The sequence below is a fragment of the Bos indicus genome, chromosome 14, assembly GCF_029378745.1.
Source record: "Bos indicus isolate NIAB-ARS_2022 breed Sahiwal x Tharparkar chromosome 14, NIAB-ARS_B.indTharparkar_mat_pri_1.0, whole genome shotgun sequence".
NCBI lineage: Eukaryota > Metazoa > Chordata > Mammalia > Artiodactyla > Bovidae > Bos > Bos indicus.
In genome coordinates this window covers 8,537,037-8,554,332 of record NC_091773.1, presented here as the reverse complement: position 1 = coordinate 8,554,332, position 17,296 = coordinate 8,537,037, and the positions used below count along the sequence as shown (strand labels likewise).

Below are 17,296 nucleotides of genomic sequence, written 5' to 3'. Positions count from 1 at the left end.
ATAAGATGGTTGCTGTTGTTATTCAGTTACTAAGTCATGCCTGACTCTCTGTGATGCCATGGACTGCAGCACGCCAGGCTCCTCTGTCCTCTATTTTCTCCTGGAGCTTGCTCAGATTCAAGTCCACTGAGTCAGTGATGCTGTCTAACAGTCTCCTCCTCAGATGAGATGAGGCCACGTTAATTTATTTCTGCTGGGAGAGCTTATGATGACTTGCCTTGTGTGAGGTGATGACCACGAATGCCATTGTCTTGCAGGTTCCCAGATGCATTTGTGACCTTTAGTTCCTTCCGGAGCAGGTTTCCAGAGGTGTCTGGGTATTGTTACTGTGCGGATAGCCAAGGGCGGGAACTGGCTGAGACAGGTAAGCACACCCCCCTGAGAGCCTAACTGTCACTCCCTGTAAAGCAGAAACAGCGGATGGGCTGTGCTGGGTATGCAGGAGGGCATGGCCTTCACAGACCTTCAAGGGAGGTACTTTGAGTGCAGCTGCTGTTCATCCACGTGGTGTCTTTGCTGGGAAGAGATACCCCCCATCAACCCCCTCTCTGAGCAGATGTAGCTCCAAGCTTGGCGAGTGGCACCCGGGCTGGATTTCCTTCTCTCACTCTCTCAGCTGTGCTCCCTTGTGCTGTAAACAACCTGTGCAACCACACAGAGCCACCCTGACTTTGGAAACCATTAAAGCCTTGTTCAGGCCCAAAGCACAGTGATGCCCATTGGGGGCTCTAGCCTCTTTATATCTGTTTACATGGTGGTGAGGTCAGGGCCTCCTTTCTGAATGAACCCATCCCTTCCAAATGCTTACTTTCTTGGCTCAGGTTTGGAGCTGTTACTCGATGAAATTTACGACACTATTTTTGCCGGCCTGGACCTTGCTTCCACCTTCGCTGAGACCACTCTGTACCGGATATTACAGAGACGGTTCCTAGCAGTGCAGCTAGTCATCTCCGGCAGATTCCGATGTGAGTACAAGCTGGAGGCAGATGTGCTTCCGCTAGGAGGAAACCACTTGGCTTTCATGTCCTGCAGCCTCCGTGTCTGTCCTACCAGAGCGGGCGTGGGGATTGAATCGACTTTACCAGCATGCAGAACGCGTGCTGTAAACACACTAACCGCCCTGCCTTTCCTGCCTGGATCTCTCGTAGGCCCCACAAAATGTGAAGTGGAGCGGTTTGCAGCCACCAGCTTCCGTCACCCCTACGTACCGAGTTGCCACCCGGACGGGGAGTACCAGGCGGCACAGTGCCAGCAGGGAGGGCCATGCTGGTGCGTGGACAGCCGGGGACAGGAGATCCCGGGGACGCGGCAGCGAGGGGAGCCTCCATCCTGTGGTGGGTGTCCTCTCCAAGCCTCCCCGCCTTGTTCTCGTCAGGTCGTGTTACTGTATCTGTCTCTCCAGACTGACCTTTCCAGATCACATTCATTCCATTGCCTCCCAGGGGTGCCGCACAGACCCTTCAAGTTCAACAGGATGGAAACCTGTCTATCATTGTTAATTTCCATTATGTTTCTCGTCCCGTATCAGACATGCTTGCTCCCTCAGGGAGCTCAGAGAATAGTAGGAGAGGAGAGAATTAAGTGTACAGTGCCATGAGAAAAGCGTGTGCTGACAGCTCCAGGAGCACAGGGCAGCAGAGGTCAATTCTATCTGTGCCTGTTTGGCGAGGAGACATCCGGAGGGCTTCATGGCAGAGGTGACGCTTGAGGAGCTTCTTCTAAACTAAAGACGCTTCCTGAAGGACGAAAATAAAGAGAGGTGTTCACTAGAGTCAGGGCTGGGGAAGCGAAATTATAGGGACATAAATATGGATGGGTCCTGACGTAACAGTGGCTGGACTTAACAACTTTTAGACTTCATGACAGTGCAAAAATGATACATGTTCAGTGGAAATAGTGCTTTGAATCTTGAACATTTCCTGGCCTAGGGATATGTGGCATGGAACTGTCTCATGATGGTAACCAGTGGCAGTGAGCCGCAGGTCCCAGTCAGCCACATGATTGTGCCCCGTACACTTACAACAATTCTGTACCCAGATAGCTACTCCATTTTTCCCTTCCAGTACAGTTATTCAATAATTCCCTGACAGTCCAGTGGTTAGGATTTGGCACACTGCTGGGGCCCAGGTTCAATCCCTGCTTGGGGAGCTAAGATCTTGCAAGTTGCATGGTGTGGTCCCCCCCCCACACACAAATTATGAGATATTTGAAACTTTATTACAAAATGGGCTTGGTGTTCAGATGATCTTACCCAGCTGTATGCTAATGGAAGTGTTCTGAGCATGTTTAATGTAGGCGGGGCTAAACTATGGTGATAGGAATTCAATGCATTTTTGACTTAATGATATTTTCAACTTATGATGAATTTATCAGAAGGTCATTCCATACTAGTTGAGGAGGATCTGTGATAGGCGTTGGTGTGCTAAGGGACACGACTGAGTGACTTTCACACGTGCTAAGGAACATGGAGTCTTCGAGAAGGAGAGAGACAAAAAACTTGCTGGAGCATGTTTGGGGGTGTGTGTGTGTGTGTGTGTGTGTGTGTGTGTGTGTGTGTGTGTGCATGTGAGCTCAGTTGTGTCTGACTCTTGCGATCCCATGGACTATAGCCCACCAGGTTCCTCTGTCCATGGGATTTCCCAAACAAGAATACTGGAGTGAGTTGCCATTACCTCTCCCAGGGGATCTTTCCAGCCCAGGATCAAACCTAATTCTCCTGCATTGGAAGGCAGATTCTTTACCACCAAGCCACCTGGGAAGCTCCTGTTTTGGGTGGGGGACTCTGAAAGGCACGGGTCATGAGGCCTTTCATATCAAGCAGAGCCTTAGGGGCTTCCTCCTCCAGCTTTCAGAGAAGCTGTTGAGGGCTTTGAAGCTGGAGAGTGCCCTGTGTGGGTGGTGTGGAAAGGCAGCCCAGGCATTTTGGAGGAGAGATTGAACAGGAGCATCAGGCTGCAGGCAGTAGGCATCTAAAGGTCATTGAGGTGTCCTAAAGAGAGACGAGTGGCCTGTATTACTTTCCTGGGGCGACTGTAGCAAATGACCACCCATGGAATGGCTTAGAACAGCAGAAATGTATTCTTGCGCAGTTCTAAAGGCTGGATATCTAAAATCAATGTGTCAGCAAGGCAGTGCTCGCTCCGAAGGCTTCAGGAGAAAATCCTTGTTTTTTCCTGGTTGTGATAGTCACCAACAATCTTTTTTGTTTTTGTTTTTTAGCCAGAAACGTACTTGTTTTACTTTCTTTTTTAAAAAGCTTTTATTGGAGTGTAGTTGATTTACAATGCTGTGGTAGTTTCAAGTGTACAGAAGAGTGAATCATTTATGCATATATCTTCTCTTTTTTAGATTATTTTCCCATATAGGCCACTATAGAGAATTGAATACAGTTCCCTGTGCTATACAGTAGGCCTTTATTAGTTATCCATTTTATATAGTGTGTATATGCACCCCCCTCCAGTACTCTTGCCTGGAAAATCCCATGCATGGAGGAGCCTAGAAGGTTGCAGTCCATGGGGTTGCTGAGGGTCAGACACTACTGAGCAATTTCACTTTCACTTTTCACTTTCATGCATTGGAGAAGGAAATGGCAACCCACTCCAGTGTTCTTGCCTGGAGAATCCCAGGGACGGGGAGCCTGGTGGGCTGCCGTCTATAGGGTCGTGCAGAGTCGGACACGACTGAAGCGACTTAGCAGTGGCAGCAGCAGCAGTGTGTATATGTCGGGCTTCCCTAGTGGCTTAGTCAGTTAAGAATCCACCTGCAAAGCAGGAGAGCCAAGTACGATCCCTGGGTTGGGAAGATCCCCTGGAGGAGGAGGAAATCACAACCTATTCCATTATTCCTGCCTGGGGAGTCCTATGGACAGAGGAGCCTGGGGTGGCTATAGTCCACCAGCAGCGTGTGTATATCCATCTCAGTCTCACAATTTATCCTTCTGTAGCACCTCCTGCCCTCTAGTAACCTCAAATTTGTTTTCTACATCTGTAACTCTTTTTATTTCTGCTTTGTAGGTAAGTTCATTTGTACCCATTTTTAGATTTCACCTATAAACAATATATGATATTTGTCCTCCTCTGTCTGACTTACTTCACTCAATAAGGCCATCTCTAGTTGCCCATACTCTAGTTCATCCATGTTGCTGCAAATAGCATTATTTCATTCTTTTTTACACCAACAATCTTTGGCTTGTGACTGCAGAACTCCACACTCTGCCTCCGTCATCACATGGCTGTCTGCCTTGTTTGTCTGCTTCTGTGTCTCGTTCCTCCTCTTGTAATGACACCAGTCGTATAGGATTAAAAACCCACTTTAGTATGGACTTCCCAGGTGGCGCCAGTGGTAAAGAATCCACCCACCAATGCAGGAAATGCAAGAGATTCAAGAAACGTGGGTTTGATCCCTGGATCAGAAAGATCCCCTGGAGAAGGAATGGCAACCCACTCCAGCACTCTTGCCTGGAAAATCCCATGGACAGATGAGCCTGGGAGGCTAAAGTCCATGAGGTTTAAAAGAGTCAGATACTACTGAGTGACTGCTGCCTTACCCTAGTGTGATGCCATGTTAACTCATTTTACCTACAATGGCCCTACATCCACAGAAGATCACATTCTGAAGTTCCAGGAGGGATGTGAATTCTAGGGAGACACTATTCAGCCCAGGACAGGAAGCAATACTGAAGCAGAAGCAGTGGTCTGGGGACAAGGGTGTGAACTTGAGACAGGTGGCCAGGCATTGCATCAGACTCCGTTCCTCCTTACACTGAGACCTGAAGGGTGTTAGCGGTGGAGCAGGGGGAGTCTAGGAGCACTCACAGGCTCCCAGTTGGGGTGAGCTGGATGGACTCAGCAAGATGTGAGACAGTGAAGGAGGAGGACGGTCTTTTCAGACATGTGTTAACATTATTTCAGTGACTTCCTAGGAAACCATTTGATTTCTCCAACTTAACATTTTGAGTTCTCAGCACTGTGTTGGGTACCATGCTTTTGGCTAAGTGTGAAGATGTAGAAAAAGAACATTGTGAACCTCTGCCTTGAAGGTAGCCTTTACAATTACACTCTGGTTCTGTTAGAACCCAGAGAACACTGTTCCCTAATTCCGGGTGAAAATGAAGAACTATGGTCTTCCACGTTAAAACCAAAAGTACTTCCAAATGCATAGATCATATATGTATATATATATATATATTCTACTTTTTCCATCTGATGTATCAGTCTCATTACCATGGAAACATGTGCCACAAGAAACCAATATCTGATCTTTTTCTTTGCCTTGGTAACACTACATAACAAATGAATGGGCAGGGTATGCTCTTAATTTGGAGAGAGAGAAAGCAGAGACGTGAGCTTGGTTTCTTCCCTGCCTTCCTGTAATACCCATTAGAGGAAGCCCTGGCCTTGTGGACGGATGTGTTATATGTTCAGATGTTGCCAGTCTCTCTCACTCTCTCTGACCGCATGTTCCAGATCTTACTCTGTTGCCTGGTTACAGAGTGAAATTGGCTGACTTTCTTTTTGGCACCCGTCTGAACTGAGGGGAATGAATTATTTTGAAAAGTTGAGGGTGGGGTGAGTTGAAAAGAACAGCTAAGATTTATGGTTTTATGGAGAAAAATGGAGTTTTCTCCCTTCTACCTATGTGACTGAGATGATCAGAGTTTGAATTTAAAAACTTTTTTCTGAATATGATGACCGTTGACTTGGGATATTCAGACAGAATGACCTGACCATGCATGGAGTTGATTGCTGCTGCTGCTGTTGCTAAGTCGCTCAGTTGTGTCCGACTGTCCGACTCTGTGCAACCCCATAGATGGCAGCCCATCAGGCTCCCCGGTCCCTGGGGTTCTCCAGGCAAGAACACTGGAGTGGGTTGCCATTTCCTTCTCCAATGCATGAAAGTGAAAAGAGGAAGTGAGGTCGCTCAGTCGTGTCCGACTCTTCGCAACCCCATGGACTGCAGCCAACCAGGCTCCTCCGTCCATGGGATTTTCCAGGCAAGAATACTGGAGTGGGGTGCCATTGCCTTCTCCGATGGAGTTGATTACTAATTAATAATTTCAAGGAAAGCTCAAGAAGTCTGGAAGACTGCTGAGTGTGTTTGCGGAGCGGGCGTTATCATATTCTACTTCGGGAAACACCATAATTCCTGTACCATTGTTGTTCAGTTGTGTCCGATTCTGACCTCATGGACTGTAGCCCGCCAGGCTCCTCTCTCCATGGGATTTCCCAGACAAGAATGCTGGAGTGGGTTGCTATTTCTTTTTCCAGGTGATCTTCCTGACCCAGGGATCGAACCCGAGTCTCCTGCGTTGATAGGCAGTTTCTTTATCATTGAGCCACGAGGGAAGCCCAATTCCTCTAATACTGCATATTAAAACATAGGAAAATGTTTCTTATTATGGAAAATATCAATAGAATTTAAAGTATGGTTTTTAACTTCAAACAGACGATGAACTAGTTAGCCTAGATAAGATGATCCCCATGGAGGAATAGATAGCCTCTTAAAGAGCATTATAATGAAGCGTTAAAGGCCATTGAGGGTTCCAATAGGAGAACCCTGGAAAACAACATTCCATTAAAAACAAACAGGAATTTGTTGGTGCAGGAGTTTCCTAGGGTGGCCATAACAAATGACCACAAACTGAATGGCTTAAAACAACAGACATTTATTTTCTCACCGTCCTGGAGGCCAGAAGTCTGAAATAAAGGTATGGGCAGGGCTGTGTTCCCTCAGAAAGCTCCAGGGTAGAGTCCTTGCCAGCTTCTGGTGTATGCTGGCAGTCTCTGGCATTCATTAGCTAACAGCTGCATCACCCTAGTCTCTGCCTTCCCTCTTCCTGTGTTTTTCTCCCTGTGTGTCTCCTCTGTGTATTCACATGGCATTCTTTAAGGACACCAGTCATTGGATTTAGGACCCACCCTAAACCAGTATGACCTCATTTTAACTAATGACATCCGCAGAGATGCTCTTTCCAAATGAGATCACAGTTGGAGGTTCCAGGCAGACATGAGTATTGGGCAAGGCAGGGCACCCACCGGGTGGGCAGATATCATGCCAGTGGGCACATTTGATGAGTGTGTGGGCCGGTTTCCAGAAAGTGGGCCAGTGTCTCTGAGCCCTGTCTTAGGAAGGGGTCACCCTCGAGTGGAATCAAGGAGAGGAAGTCAAGTCACCTGGAGTCCTCACTCCCCAAGATGGGGGTCACAGGGGGTCCTGCTCAGGGGGAAGGAACAAACAGAAGGATATGGAGAAAGGAGGCAGAGATTCAATCCTTGTCTGACTTCTTTCATCTCTCTACCAGAAAGATCTGAGGGCTGTGTCAGAAATGCTGTTGCTGTTGTTTTTGTCTACCTGCCAAGCAGGAGACACAGGTTCAATCCCTGGGTTGGGAACATACCCTGGAGAAGGAAATGGCAACCCACTCCAGTCTTCTTTTCTGGGAAATCCTATGGACAGAAGAGACTGGCAGGCTACAGCCCATAGGGTCACAAGGAGTCAGACAGTGATTATTAAACAACAGTAAACCAGAAAGCTCTGCGGGTTTGTGTCAGGGTCACTGGCGATGGTGACACTCTCTCTCCATTTGTGTCTCTGCTTGCATTCCCCCTGCAGCTGAAGACCAGTCCTGTCCCTCTGAGAGGCGGCGGGCCTTTTCCAGACTCCGCTTTGGGCCGTCCGGCTACTTCAGCCGGCGCAGCTTGCTCTTGGCTCCCGAGGAAAGACCGGTGTCTCAGAGATTCGCCAGATTTACCGCATCCTGCCCACCCTCCATCAAGGAGCTCTTTCTGGATTCCGGAATTTTCCAGCCGATGCTGCAAGGACGGGACACACGGTTTGTTGCCCCAGAAAGTCTCCTCAAGGAAGCGATTAGAGGGCTCTTTCCCTCCCGAGAGCTGGCCCGCCTCGCCCTGCAGTTCACCACCAACGCAAAGCGGCTGCAGCAAAACCTCTTCGGGGGAAGATTTTTGGTGAACGTCGGCCAGTTTAACTTGTCTGGAGCCCTGGGCACAAGAGGCACATTTAACTTCAGTCACTTTTTCCAGCAGCTGGGTCTCCCAGGCTTCCAGGATGGACGGGCACTAGCCGATCTGGCCAAGCCCCTCTCCGTGGGACTGAATTCAAATCCTGCCTCCGAAGCTCCCAAAGCCTCCAAGATAGACGTTGCCCTGAGGAAGCCAGTTGTGGGCAGCTTTGGCTTTGAAGTCAACTTACAAGAGAACCAAAATGCCCTGCAATTCCTTTCTTCCTTCCTGGAGCTTCCAGAATTCCTTCTCTTCTTGCAGCATGCTATTTCTGTGCCAGAGGACATAGCGAGGGATTTAGGTGACGTGATGGAAATGGTGTTCAGCTCTCAGGGCTGCGGGCAGGCACCTGGCAGCCTTTTCGTCCCGGCATGCACTGCGGAAGGGAGCTACGAGGAGGTCCAGTGCTTTGCCGGAGACTGCTGGTGCGTGGACGCCCAGGGCCGAGAACTTGCTGGCTCCCGGGTTAGAGGTGGACGACCCCGGTGCCCCACGGAGTGCGAAAAGCAGAGGGCGCGCATGCAGAGCCTCTTGGGTAGCCAGCCGGCTGGGTCCAGCCTGTTTGTCCCTGCTTGTACCAGCGAGGGGAACTTTCTCCCTGTCCAGTGCTTCAACTCAGAGTGCTACTGTGTGGACACCGAGGGTCAGCCTATTCCTGGAACTCGAAGTGGGCTTGGAGAGCCCAAGAAATGTGAGTCTGTTGAGTGTTCAACCTGCAGACTCTGATTCTCCCCTAGGGCCCTGACATGACGCATCAGTTGTAGCTAAAGCCCAAACTTCTGCTAATGGTGAAGTTTGCTGGCTGATTTAAACATTGTCCAGAAAGGTCTTGATAATGTTAACCATTCCAAGGAGTGGAGTTGGGAGATTAATTTGGCCTTAAGAAGCTGGCACATAAAATTTCTGCAGTGCTGACAACAGCTGGTCTCAACTGCATTGATTTAGTGATGGGCAGGCTCTCTCTCTCTGAATATTTACAAATTTAAGGTTGATGGGGTTTCTATGGCTGTGTAAGGTTTTAGATGGAGTTTGGACAGATAAGGGCTTCGATTCTGGGTCGGGAAGATCCCTCTGGAGAAGGAAATGCAACTCAGTCCAGTATTCTTGCCTGGAGAATCCCATGGACAGAGGAGCCTGGCGTGCAAAGGGGTGGTCCCCTTTGCCAGTCCATGGAGTGGCAAAGAGTCAGACACAACTGAAACGACTTAGCACATATGCATCTTGGTCTTTGGGGCTTATTAACCTGAAATACCTGTGTTTCGTTCCTCCCCAGGCCCCAGCCCCTGTCAGTTACAGGCCGAGCGAGCCTTCCTCGGGACGGTGCGGACCCTGGTCTCCAATCCCAGCACACCGCCCGCCCTCTCCAGCATCTACATCCCGCAGTGCAGTGCCAGTGGGCAGTGGAGCCCCGTGCAATGCGACGGGCCCCCTGAGCAGGCCTTCGAGTGGTATGAACGCTGGGAGGCTCAGAACAGTGCTGGCCAGGCACTGACCCCGGCGGAACTGCTGATGAAGATCATGAGCTACAGAGAAGCAGCTTCCAGAAACTTCCGTCTCTTCATTCAAAATCTGTACGAGGCTGGCCAACAAGGCGTCTTCCCAGGGCTGGCGAGATACTCTTCTTTCCAAGATGTCCCAGTGTCGGTGCTGGAAGGGAACCAGACCCAACCTGGAGGGAACGTGTTTCTGGAACCCTACCTCTTCTGGCAGATCCTAAACGGCCAGCTTGACCGATACCCAGGGCCCTACTCAGACTTTAGTGCCCCTCTGGCGCACTTTGACCTCCGGAGCTGCTGGTGTGTGGATGAGGCTGGTCAGAAGCTGGAAGGAACCCGGAACGAGCCCAACAAGGTCCCAGCATGTGAGTTCCTGGTGTGGAATAAACATTAGCTATTACTAATCATCTCACAAAGTGGGTATGCCGTCAGTGCAGTGAATCCGATTGCAGAGACGAAACAGAAAGAACATTCCAGGTTGTGGGAAGAGTTGGGGCGAAGGGAACAGCTGAGGCAGAAATGCGTGTGTATGTTGATGTGTGTACATACTTCAGAGGGGTCAGAGTGAGCTCCACGTGGTGGGTGGATCCATCTGCCTTTCCTCCCCAGGTCCTGGCTCTTGTGAGGAAGTGAAGCTTCGCGTCCTGCAGTTCATCAGGGAAGCAGAAGAGATTGTCACGTATTCCAACAGTTCTCGTTTCCCTCTGGGAGAGAGTTTCCTTGCGGCCAAAGGAATCCGGCTGACGGATGAGGAGCTGGCCTTTCCTCCGCTCTCCCCGTCTCGGGAGACTTTCTTGGAGAAGTTTCTGAGTGGGAGCGATCATGCCATTCGACTGGCAGCTCAGTCCAGTGAGTGCCCCATGCTTCTGGTTTCTTGTTCCCTCTTTGGCGGAAGAGAGAGTTTGAACGAGTTCCTCTTTGGTCATCTTTAGAGCTGTGGTTTCCCCCGGCCCATGAGTTCCGGAGAACACAAACGTCTTTTGTGATAAAGCTGGAAGTTTTCCCACCCCTCCAAGATGGCGCCCAGTCCTCCAACAGAGCCACTTGGGGGCAGGGCTCTGTATTTTGTATTGCATATGGCGCCTGTAGCCCACTGGGAAGCCAAGTACTTGGGTTAAACTATTCAAATGTGTGAGCCCCGAACACTCCTACTCCCCTGTGACTGGTTCTGAAGTTTCCCTCCATTTCCGAGGACTCAGTAACACCTCCTAGGAGGAAAGTAGAAGAGCCCTCCTAAACTGAGGAAACACGCTCTGGGTTTAGGCACCTTCCTCATGTGATCAAATCTAATCCAGGTAGTTAACTCCAAAAAGCACCACTTGGTCCCTGCTCATGGCAGAGACCTATGCTCAGAAGGCTGACACCGCTCTGGCCTGGGACCAGCTCAGCATTGCTTGACACATACCCCTGGCCAAGCACTTTCTGTGCTAAGTAGATCTTTACCAGATCTTTGCATCTGATCCTCTGACAGTCCCATGAGAGCGATGCTGTAATCACCATCCGTGATTCTTTTCAGAAGTGGAAACGGAGGTAAAGTCACGTGTCCAGGTTCATCCAACCAGCAACTAGCGGAGCCTGGATGCGATGCTGGTGGTTTGGCCCCCACGCCTCTGTCCCCTGCTCCCACTGCTCCCCCTGTAACATCTGGACCAAGACAAAGAGCCTCTGCCCACAGGCTGGAGCCCCCCTGCCCTCACCTTCCTGGCAGTTCTGCTGCCCCCTTGGCGTTGGGCTTCCCTTGCCTTTATTCCCCTAACCCCACATGAGAGTCTCCCCAGAGCCATCTTTGTTTCCTCCCCCTCCCCAGCCACCTCTGCTGGAGGACAAGACGCCCACCTAACTCTTTACATCCTGGGTCTCGCACAGCGCTGACAGAATGTGGGGACCTGGAAAAGGATGCCTAACCATCCTCCTTGCTTCTTTCTTCTTCTTCTCTCTCCTTCCCTCCCCAGGTACTTTTTTTTTTCCCCCTCTGTTCTTCAGAGACTTGGAGATTCTGCTTTTGGCAGGAACCCAGTTTTTAAAAAAATGTGCCTGGGCAAGTTGTCACGTAATCAAAGAGGGGAGGAGGTGTTGATTCCCTTGAGTGGTGACCACTTCGGTCAGGGAGGGAAATTTAGAGGAAGAGAGAGAAGTGTTGGCCCCATGGGAATTTATTGGCTGAATGTCATGGTGGCACATTGCTCAGAAGTCAGGCTAAAGAAGTTCCCCTTCACCGAGCCACCAGCTCTGCTTTTGCAAGTGTGACGCCATTGGGAAAAAAGGAAGTGTCTGTAGAGAACAACCAGGGTTGGTCCCTTTCCTGGTCACCCCTTCAGATGAGAAGGGGCATCTCTAACTGTGCCAGAGGAGAGGAAGCTCTTGGTGTGCAGACCTCTGGAGCCTGGGGAGTCTGGGGATTGAAGGCCCAGCCCAGAAAGAGACTGAAGGCCGCAAAGCATCTTTGACCCACAGAACCCAGTATTGGTGTCCCAGGGTCTCTAGGGAGGAGGGGTGGGCACAGGAGGAAAGTCAGTTCCGTAACGTGCCATCAGTGTTATCAGCAATCACTGTTCTCACATGTGCCTGGAGACTCTGCCTTGACCTGATGGGCTCTAGGTGAGAATTCCTGAAGGAGGAACAGTGATTCCTTCAAACTTGGCTGACATTTTTTACTTCTTTGGTTGCATAATGTTGCTTGTGGGATCTTAGTTCCCTGACCAGGGATCAAACCTGTGCCCCCTGCAGTGGAAGCGTGGCAGTCCCAACCCCTGGACTGCCAGGGACTTCCCATCAGCCGGCATTTTAATTTTTTTCATTTTAATTTTAAAGGGCAATCTGGTGAGGGCCTACCTGCTCCTCGATGAGCCTCTGTCTTGTTTTGGGGTGGAAATGTTTGTTACAGAAATCAAAAGGCCGCCTATGTTGGGAAAGGACGAGGTGGCTGTTCTCAGGACAGAGTCCGCTCGGCCTGGGCTTTGCGCGTCCAGGGCTCACCTCTCTCTTCCTCTCTCCCGACTCCAGCCTTTGACTTCTACCAGAGACGCCTGGTGACCCTGGCCGAGTCGCCACGAGCACCCAGCCCTGTGCGGTCCAGCCCGTACCTGCCACAGTGTGATGCCTTCGGAGGCTGGGAGCCTGTGCAGTGCCATGCCGCGACGGGTGAGGCGGGCAGGCACCCTGGGGAGGCTGAGGGACACCCCTCCTTTTCATGTGCAGAAGAGAGCCCTAAAAAGAGAGAAAGGAAAGAGCCCTGCACTATTAGGGCAAAGCAACGTGGACTCTAGGCCTCTCTTCCACAGCTGGTGGCAAGTCCCTTAATTCTTGTGCCATCTGATTGTTCCGTCTGTACGATGGGAGTGGCAGCCTTCTACCTGCCTGAAGATCAAGTGGGTAGCTGCTGGGGTTTCTGGGTGTTAGGGCCTCTGATTGTGGACCATGTTAGGGAGAGCAGACAGGTAGGGGTTTGGGTGAGAGAACTTATTGGCACTGCTAGGAATTTTTAAAATTTTGATTAGAGTATGGTTGATTTGTAATGCTATGTTACAATAGTTTCTGCTGTACAACAAAGTGAGTAGATTATACCTAAACCCACTCTTTTTCAGATTCTTTTCCCATATAGGCCACTACGGAGTATTGAGTAGAGTTTCCTGTGCTATACAGCAAGTCCTTATTTGTTATCTCTTTTATATATGGTAGTGTGTATTGCAGGACCCTCAGGGCAGGGCCCTTGGGCACTTCCTGAACTTCTGGCCCGGGCTTTTTTCCAGGGCACTGCTGGTGTGTGGACGGGAAGGGAGAGTACGTCCCCGCCTCGCTGACCGCCCGCTCCCGGCAGATCCCGAAGTGTAAGTGGGGCCGCTGGACCAGCCGGCGGGCCTTCTAGCGGGCGCCCTGCCTGGGGAGGCTCCGTGGGCCAGCGCTTCAGACCAACTCCCAAGAGCAGGCAGACCACACACCCCCAAGTGCCCAGGCCTGAAAGAGTTCCCTGACCTTGGTTGTAGTTCCTAATGGTGCTCCTCATTTCCCAGGTGGAGGGAGGGAGCTGGGTGTGGGCAAGGAGCCCCAGGTCCACCCCCTGACACCTGCTTCCTGGGAAGTTTCATCTATTTCTGTGTTTTCTACAACGACCTCATGTCTGGTCCATAGTCCAACCTCTCTTCTGAGTCTGGACCCATGTAATCAAGCGCTCACTTTATGTCTCAGAGGTGAAATGTCCCACGTGGGTCTTTGTCCCTGACCCTCAGCCTGCTTCTCTGGGGTCCCAGCTCTCTGCATAAGGCACCTCCACCCACCCAGATGCATGGCTCCAACACTCGGGGCCAGCCTGGGCTCCCCACCTGCCCTCAGCGCCCACGGCCAGCCTGTTGAGAGCTCCCCTCTCTCCCCACCCAGGCCCCACCAGCTGCGAGAGATTGCGAGCCAGTGGGCTGCTTTCCAGCTGGAAACAGGCTGGTGTCCAAGCAGAACCATCTCCTAAAGACCTGTTCATCCCAACCTGCTTAGAGGTAAGTCTCTGAAGGCCCAAGAAGGTTCCAGAAGCCAGAACTTTCTGGATGGCGAATTTTCTAGTTTTCAATAAACTTGTTTTAATTGAAAACTCACAAGGAATTCTAGGCCTCGGGTTTTGTCCCAGCCCTGGCTGATCCAAGCTATGTGGTGGTGGTTATGTTTAGCTGATCAGTCGTATTCAACTCTTTTATGACCCCACGGACTGTAGCTCGCCAGGATTCTCTGTCCGTGGAATTTTCCAAGCAAGAATACTGGAGTAGGTTGCCACTTCCTCCTCCAGGGGATCTTCCTGAGCCAGGTATCAAACCCACGTCTCTTGCATGTCCTGCATTGGCAGGCAGATCCTTTAACACTGAGCCACCTGGAGGCCCAAGCTATATGACCTTGGGCAATTTATTTACCGTCTCTGTGCTTCTCTGGGCTTTGTGTTATCCTAAGATCAGGCCCCATTTTAATCTTCCCTAGCGCTAGGACTGTTTTGAGGCTTTTAGGAAATAACCTTTAGTGAAAACTCTTTGAAGAATAATATACACATACATAATTCCTTAAACCATGTGGCCACATCAACATGCCCATCATAGTTCAGCTTCTCAACATAAATGGAAGACTGTAATATTTCCCTCTCCAGCTCCCTGGTTGTCATGATTTAGGGCAGTGACTGATGTGAAAGCTCTTAGAGAGAGACTTCTTGCTGGAACCAACCACTCAGGTACCAGCTGATGGAACTCCCTGTGGCTCAGGCCCCGTACCCTGAAGTAGGAGTGATAGGAACACTGCCCCCGACTCCGCTGGGCTCACAGAGGCTCCAAGGAAGTTAGATGAAATCAGTAGTGCAGAGGTTCACAAAATGCAAATTACTGAGCAAAATTTCCTTGTTACTGTTCCTCACTGTTATTCATACTGTTTGGTGCTATAAACATGGACCCTGATTACGGAAGAGTTTTGTAGAGAAATTAGCAGATCTAGTCTTTTGTCTTGGCTGACAGCTCCCTACCCCTGAAATGAGAGTCTGCTCCATCATCAGAGCCTGCGAGCCCCCCTGTGGAGAAGGAGAGGCAGGAAGCAGAGTTCTGATTGAGGGAAAAGTGATTCAGACCAGCTCCCAGAGAACCTCCGATCGTGTGGTTCCCCAGGCTGGCTCCTGGAAGAACCCAAGTGCCAGGAAGCAGGACCCAAGATGCCGAGTGTCCACATTGGACGGCTGTGTGTTGGACCGGCTCCTCAGCAGAAGTCATGTTAGCGGATAGTGTGTTCTCAGTTGTAGATCTTCACAATCCCGTATTTTCTCAAACCTTTGCTTGGGTTTGAAGCCTACCTGTGCGGCTTGAAAGCCGTGCACCCGGGGGCACCTCCTCTGATTTCCCTGGGTCTCGCTGAGTAGAATGGGGACGCAGGCTCTCCACCTACATCAGGGACGGAAGGGCACCCTGGGGGCCTCCTGATTATGTTCTCTGTAAACGTCGGGTGTCGTTACGATGGTCGTTTACCGTCTGTGAAAATGGCACGGCGGAGTATAGAATGGACAAGTGGTCTCGGAAAGCTCAAGGAAACCCTCAGTGGTCCCAGGGAGCTTGGAAAAACTGGCCTCCCTTCTGCCTGCAGCTGCACACACAGGAGAGAGGACATTGTCTTCACCAGGAGTGCATGGGTCCATCTGGTCCCATCTCCTCTCTTTTTAGATGAGGAAACTTGCCCCAGTGAACTGGCGGAGCTTGCCCAGCATCTCCAGCTGGCCGAGGAGAGATGGGCCCTGGGCAAAGGCAGGCGACTGCCTCCTTCCTTGTCTTTCTTTTCTGTTACAGACCCCTTTTCTCCAAGGGATGCAGGTTGAAAATCGTTTCCGGAACTAGGGGGATGCTTTCAAGACAGTAGCTGGGCTCTGGGGCTGGGCAGGCTTGGGCCCAGCCTGGGTCTGCCACTCCCAGCTGGATGGTGCTGTATCACTTTCTCTCTCTGAGTGAGCCTGTTTTCCCCACTCTAAAAATGGGTTCACTGCAGTTCTTGTCTCGTGCGGATGTTACAGCCATGAATTCAGACAATGTACGTAAAGGGTCTCAAACAGGACAGCCCCGTCCAGCCCCTCCCCAACGTCTGGAAAAGCCATCGCCAGTAGTTTCGGGAGAAATATCCTTGATGTCTGGCTCCCGACTTATCAGTTTACAGAAGCATCTTCGCTGGGTGACACCACCTCGGTTTTGTCTCAGACAGGAGAGTTTGCCAGGCTGCAGGCGTCGGAGGCTGGCACCTGGTGTGTGGATCCGGCCTCAGGAGAGGGCGTGCCCCCTGGCACAAACAGCAGTGCCCAGTGTGAGTACTGGCCCTTCCCCATCACTCTCCAGCCCCCACCCCGTGAGCATGAGGTACGGAGCCCCAGGAGCTGGCTTCATGTCCCAGCTTGGCCATTCCAGAGCCGTGAAAGCCTCTAACCTCACTGCGCCTCAGTTTTCTCATCTGTGAAATAGGGGCACGATTCCCCCACCTCAGTGGGTTCTTGGGAGTAATACATATAGCAGGGTTTGGGGTAACTAGAGGCACAAACCAGCACTGGTCTCTGTTAGAGTGGGCACCGCTGCCTTCATGCAGTCTGCTGTGCAGCCCCGATACCAGGGCTCCTGCCTGGCCCCTCGTCCTCCAGCCTGGTCCAGCAATCTGCTTTCCACAGTGAGGTTAAGACGGTGTCTCTAAAGGGCACATGTGCGGCTGTCCTCTGCCTGGAGCCCATCGATGCTCCCTGTGGTCCTCAGGCCCAGGCTCCTTGCTGAGGTTTCTGGACCTCTCTGTGTAGGCTCCTGTATCTTCCTGGGCTTCTCTTATTTCTCCATCTCAGCATCAGGTCCAGGAATAGTAAACTATAATCAGGCTTTTCAAGCAGGTAGTCACTCTTTTCCTTGGGCTTTTATGGTCTGGTGCAGCCTTTGCAAACCCACAACCCCAGCTGGCTAACTCTTACTCCGTCCACCCATCAGTCCCTCAAGGAAGGCTTGCAGGCCTCTCTGTCTTTCCCAGCAGAGCTCAGTGCCGCCCTATGGGCTCGTAAACTGCCCTGCACACCCCATTATCATCCTTAGCATCTCAACTGCAGTTGCTCACTTACTTGTTAAGTATCCTCTAAGATTCTAAGCTCCTTGAAGACAGGCAATGTGTGTGTGTGTGTGTGTGTGTGTGTGCACGTGCATGGAGTGGAGAGGGGAATACAAAGCCGAGTGTCTGAGTGCAACACCCTAGTAGGGAGGCCACCCCAGACCCCAGGGGCCCTGTAGGCAGGTGGCAGTGGGTGGTGGGTGGTGA

At 51.0% G+C, this 17,296-nt stretch overlaps 1 protein-coding gene across 1 annotated transcript in view; it reads left to right on the top strand.

Moving 5' to 3' along the window:
• Nucleotides 1-17,296, top strand: part of TG (thyroglobulin) — a 235,968-nt gene that overhangs the window by 12,555 nt on the left and 206,117 nt on the right. Inside the window, exons 6-15 of the mRNA XM_019974011.2 lie at nucleotides 258-364; nucleotides 822-965; nucleotides 1,149-1,334; nucleotides 7,612-8,712; nucleotides 9,295-9,882; nucleotides 10,127-10,366; nucleotides 12,521-12,658; nucleotides 13,267-13,344; nucleotides 13,892-14,004; nucleotides 16,213-16,315. Coding sequence (XP_019829570.2) covers nucleotides 258-364; nucleotides 822-965; nucleotides 1,149-1,334; nucleotides 7,612-8,712; nucleotides 9,295-9,882; nucleotides 10,127-10,366; nucleotides 12,521-12,658; nucleotides 13,267-13,344; nucleotides 13,892-14,004; nucleotides 16,213-16,315 — 2,798 coding nt within the window. The remainder of the gene's footprint in view (nucleotides 1-257; nucleotides 365-821; nucleotides 966-1,148; nucleotides 1,335-7,611; nucleotides 8,713-9,294; nucleotides 9,883-10,126; nucleotides 10,367-12,520; nucleotides 12,659-13,266; nucleotides 13,345-13,891; nucleotides 14,005-16,212; nucleotides 16,316-17,296) is intronic.